Genomic DNA, 4,549 nt, shown 5'->3' on the forward strand with positions numbered 1-4,549 from the left:
CAAATGAAATCGACTGGATCCTTTATCAGCTGATTCTGTTATTTCAAATGAAATCGACTCCCCACTAAATTGTGGGGCGTTGTCATTTATGTCTTGGACGTGAATATTGATACGATGAAGCTCAAGAGGGTTTTCCAAAACGAGCTGCTCTTTCAAAACGCATGTCGCCTTCTTCCCACAGAGACCTTCCCTGTCAATCCTCTCAGCAACGATCAAGTCCCCGGTGTTCATATTAATATCACAATACCTTTTATCATTCCTTTGGGAGTCGATACGAGCTTTTCGAGAAGACAGTGTGACAGTCCCGATCCCGAGATCTTTAGCTATATTTCCAATCGCACCTCCGCGTTTCATCTCCTCTGCCACAGAATAGCTGACATCTCCATGAGCACACTGCAGGCCGAGGAACAGAAAAATAACACCACAGCGGCTCAGATGAAATCCCTTGTAAAATGTTTCTCTAGTCATGGAGTCGAATCCCATCTTGCCTGTGGTCCGCTCTGATATAAACGAATAGTTAAATATCCGAAAAGCAACAGCTCAGAACATTCGTGTCGAACTGAACTGACACGCCACACCGTAGAGAAATAAATGCTTTGTAAATGAGGAAGGACAAAGCAAACCGTAACTACGTGTTTGGTTGGTATACAGTGACACCAAGAGTTACATTTAGGTATTGCATTTAAAAGCCTAGAAGATTATTTTCTGTATCTGAAAGGGTATTACTGTATATTAGGTTATGTATGTATTAGATCGAAACTAAAGAACATCAGGCCCTCCACAAAAACCACGTCACATGAACCACAGTCACCATCTAAAGTTGTTATAAGATAAACAAGGCTCTGACTGCCTAATGTAGAAATGACGAACATGCTGAAAAGAAAATACTGTATATTCAAACTGAATAAAATCCAAAAAGGTTTTGCAAATTTACAGGGCAAAGACCGCCTCTTTTATTTCCAAGAAAAAATATCTGGGAGAATTTAAATATTGCTCTCTAAATGCGAAGAAGGCGAAATTTGGCTTAGTCCTTCTTAATTACCTTTACTGAAAAATATATATTTGATTATTTTATTGGAGGAAAAAAAAATACATATTATATTATTGGGAAACATCAAAATATAGTTGTCGACTGCTTATTTATTTTGCACGAACAAACTACTAAAACAATACTGTACAAAATAAAAATAAAATCTAGAATACCACTATATATATGAATTATAATTAGAAATGGGATTATGTTAAGCTATATTCACATCAAAAAATTCATTTGACAAAAAAAAAACGTGCATTTCTTCTGTTCAAAAACGAATCTAACCTTCAAATCTGAAACGATGTAAAAGGGAAACAATTGTGTTCAGCACCATAGACAGAAACAATTGCGAACGTTGCTCAACAAACCGAAATTCACATAAACAGCAAGAGATTAAATAGAAACAAAGCCAGAAAAGTGATTTTTTACAAAATAATGTAGGATTAACAGGATTAAAATTGATAAACGACCTAATTAAATATTTTCCTGAAAACGTATTACTTAAAAAATTTAGGATTAACAGCCAAAAACATTGGAAAATTGATAAACGACCAATTTAAATATTTTCCTGAAAACGTATTACTGCATTGCAAAAGGTAAGACAACAATGATTGCGGAAAGTAAATATATACAGTGTAAATAGCATGATCCCAAAATAGTAATATCAATCATGAACCGCTAAATGTAGAGTATGGTCCTACCTCAAGGGAATTGCTGCAGTCTCCAAACACGTCAGAAAAGTCAGAAGGACTTTTCTTCAGAGTCTCATCGGCAGGCAGTGTGTTGTCATTGTATGACGTCACAAACTTAAAGTCACTGGTTCTAGAACCTGTTGTCAGGTAGGCGTCATAATTGTAGGTGCTGCGTAAAGTTCCTGTGCCGTCAACATCTGAGTAATTAGGAGGAAGATAAGCGCTGGGGATGGCGACTGCTCCATCAAACAACAGTCTGGGTTTGTTTCTGCGACAGAACCTCACACCCAGGACGATGATGATGAAGGTCAAGAAGAAGGTGGACACAGACACCAGTGCAATGATCAGGTAAAAAGTCAGTTTCGAATTAGTTCCGTCATTAGAAATGTCTTTAAGTTCCGTCACTTCAGCCAAGTTATCAGAAATAATCAAATACATGGAGCAGGTGGCAGAGAGAGGGGGCTGTCCGTTATCTTTCACTGCAACAACAAGGTTCTGTTTCATGCTGTCAGATTCAGAAATGTCCCTCTGTGTCCTGATCTCTCCACTGTGGACACCAATAGTGAAAAGTCCTGGATCAGTAGATGAAACTATTTGATAGGACAGCCAGGCGTTCTGTCCAGAGTCTGCGTCCACTGCTATCACTTTGGACACCAGAGAACCTCCGTGTGCAGCTTTAGGAACTAACTCTGTCATGAAGGAGTTTCTATCTGAGGAGGGATACAATATCTGAGGAGAGTTGTCATTCACATCTGATATAAATACACTGACAGTCACGTTGCTGCTCAGTGGAGGAGAACCGTTGTCTCTGGCCATGACGTTGACTTTAAAGTTCTTAAACTGTTCATAGTCAAATGACCTCACAGCGTGGATCACACCTGTGTCTCCGTTAACTGACAGGTAGGAGGAGACTGAGGCACCGTTCACTTCACCAGGTAACAGAGAATAAATCACTGTACCGTTCTGTCTCCAGTCAGGGTCTCGAGCAGTAACTGAACATAAAGTGGAGCCAGGTTTGTTATTTTCAGTCACATATGCGCTGTAGGACTGTTCCTCAAACACAGGTGGGTTGTCGTTGATGTCAGCTACAGATAAGTGAACAGTTTTAGAGGAGGACAGAGGAGGAGAGCCCTCGTCAGTAGCACTGACTGTAATGTTGTAATCAGACACTAGTTCACGGTCCAGTTGTCCTGTGGTCACCAGAGAATAATAGTTTTTAATGGAAGGAACTAGTTTAAATGGAGCATTTTGTTGGACTGAGCAGCGGATCTGTCCGTTTGTGTCAGAGTCTCTGTCCTGAACATTAATGATGCCCACCTCTGTACCAGGTGAGATGTCTTCTGGTACTGGGTTTGTCAGTGATTTAATGAAGATAGTAGGGGCGTTATCGTTCACGTCTACAATATCAACTATTAACGTACAAGATGAAACTAACCCGAGTCCATCTTTAGCTGTGATTTGCATTTCAAACACAGTTGTTTCCTCGTAGTCTATCGGTCCACTAATTTTCACTTCACCTGTTTTCGGATCAACAGAAAACACGTTACTAGTCTCATCAGTAATGTGATCGAATTCATACATTACGTCTCCATTCACTCCCTCATCTGCATCAGTCGCACTTACAGTGACCACTACAGTGTCTACCGGAGAGTTTTCGGCCACACTGGATTTATAAACGGCCTGGCTGAACACTGGGGCGTTATCGTTTGCATCCAGCACAGTGACGTGTATGACGGTCGTGCCTGTTCTCTGGGGTGAACCCCCGTCAGTTGCTGTAAGCAGAATCGTTAACTCTTGCTGGTGTTCTCTGTCCAGTTCCTTCTCTAAAACTAATTCACCGTATTTCCCTCCACCACTTTTCGCAACTACATTCAAATTGAAATTTTCATTTGCATCAATATTATAATCCTGGACAGTATTCTGACCAACGTCTGCATCGTAGGCCTCATCTAATCGATAGCGACTCCCCTTGGAGGCTGATTCGCGAATTTCAAATTTGATCATATTCTTCTTAAACTGCGGTGAATTATCATTGATATCTTGGACAAGGACGTTGATGCGGTGTAGTTCTAAAGGATGTTCTAGTACGAGCTCCTGCTTTAAAAGGCAGGAAGCCTTTTTGCCACAAAGCACCTCTCTGTCAATTCTATCAGCAACGACGATATCTCCATTGTTAGGATTAATCTCACAATACCGCTTTACGTTTCCGTCTGCATCGATGCGAGGCTTCCTCGCAGACAGTCTGCTCACGTCCAGTCCAATGTCTTTTACTATATTTCCAAACACTGAGCCGCGTTTCATCTCTTCTGGGACAGAATAAGACAAATCTCCAGCGATTGTCTGCTGCGAAAAAATAAAGACTCCCAGTAAGAACACCACACCGCGAGCTGGAAAGGCCTTGTATCCCATTGTCCGCACGTTATTAATGTGGATAATCAAAGAAGAAAAAAGGCCTGGAATGTGAAAATCTTCTCGATAACCGCAGTTTTCTTCTAATGACGTAGAGTCTACATCAACATCACAAATGCTGCGACTACCCTTCTGCCCTGCTATTAAGGTTTGGGGATTTTTAAATGTGTAGGATGACACGATGTGCTACCATTTAAAAAAAACAAGTAGACAGCGACACTGTGTGCAAAATATTGGTATTACAGAATATAAAAATGTTTATTTTCCCTTATTAATCAAATAACAGCCCTTAAGGTCACAGGGAAACTAAAAAACGACAACCTATGAATATATATCGACATTGATTTATAAATGGACCACATTTGGGGTATAAATAAAAAGACGTTTTAAGTCTCATGTAAAAATCCAAACTCAC

At 40.3% G+C, this 4,549-nt stretch overlaps 1 protein-coding gene across 1 annotated transcript; it reads right to left on the bottom strand.

Moving 5' to 3' along the window:
- Positions 1–2,417: 2,417 nt before the first annotated feature.
- On the bottom strand, positions 2,418–4,134 carry LOC112488212 (protocadherin gamma-A11-like). The gene is made up of 2 exons (XM_025063351.1): positions 2,497–4,134; positions 2,418–2,435 (listed from the first exon to the last, which is right to left on the bottom strand). Exons 1-2 carry the CDS (start codon positions 4,132–4,134, stop codon positions 2,418–2,420), a joined length of 1,656 nt encoding a protein of 551 aa, XP_024919119.1.
- Between the last annotated feature and the right edge of the window lie 415 nt (positions 4,135–4,549).

This window comes from Cynoglossus semilaevis, chromosome 15 (assembly GCF_000523025.1).
Source record: "Cynoglossus semilaevis isolate Cse_v1.0 chromosome 15, Cse_v1.0, whole genome shotgun sequence".
Classification (NCBI taxonomy): domain Eukaryota; kingdom Metazoa; phylum Chordata; class Actinopteri; order Pleuronectiformes; family Cynoglossidae; genus Cynoglossus; species Cynoglossus semilaevis.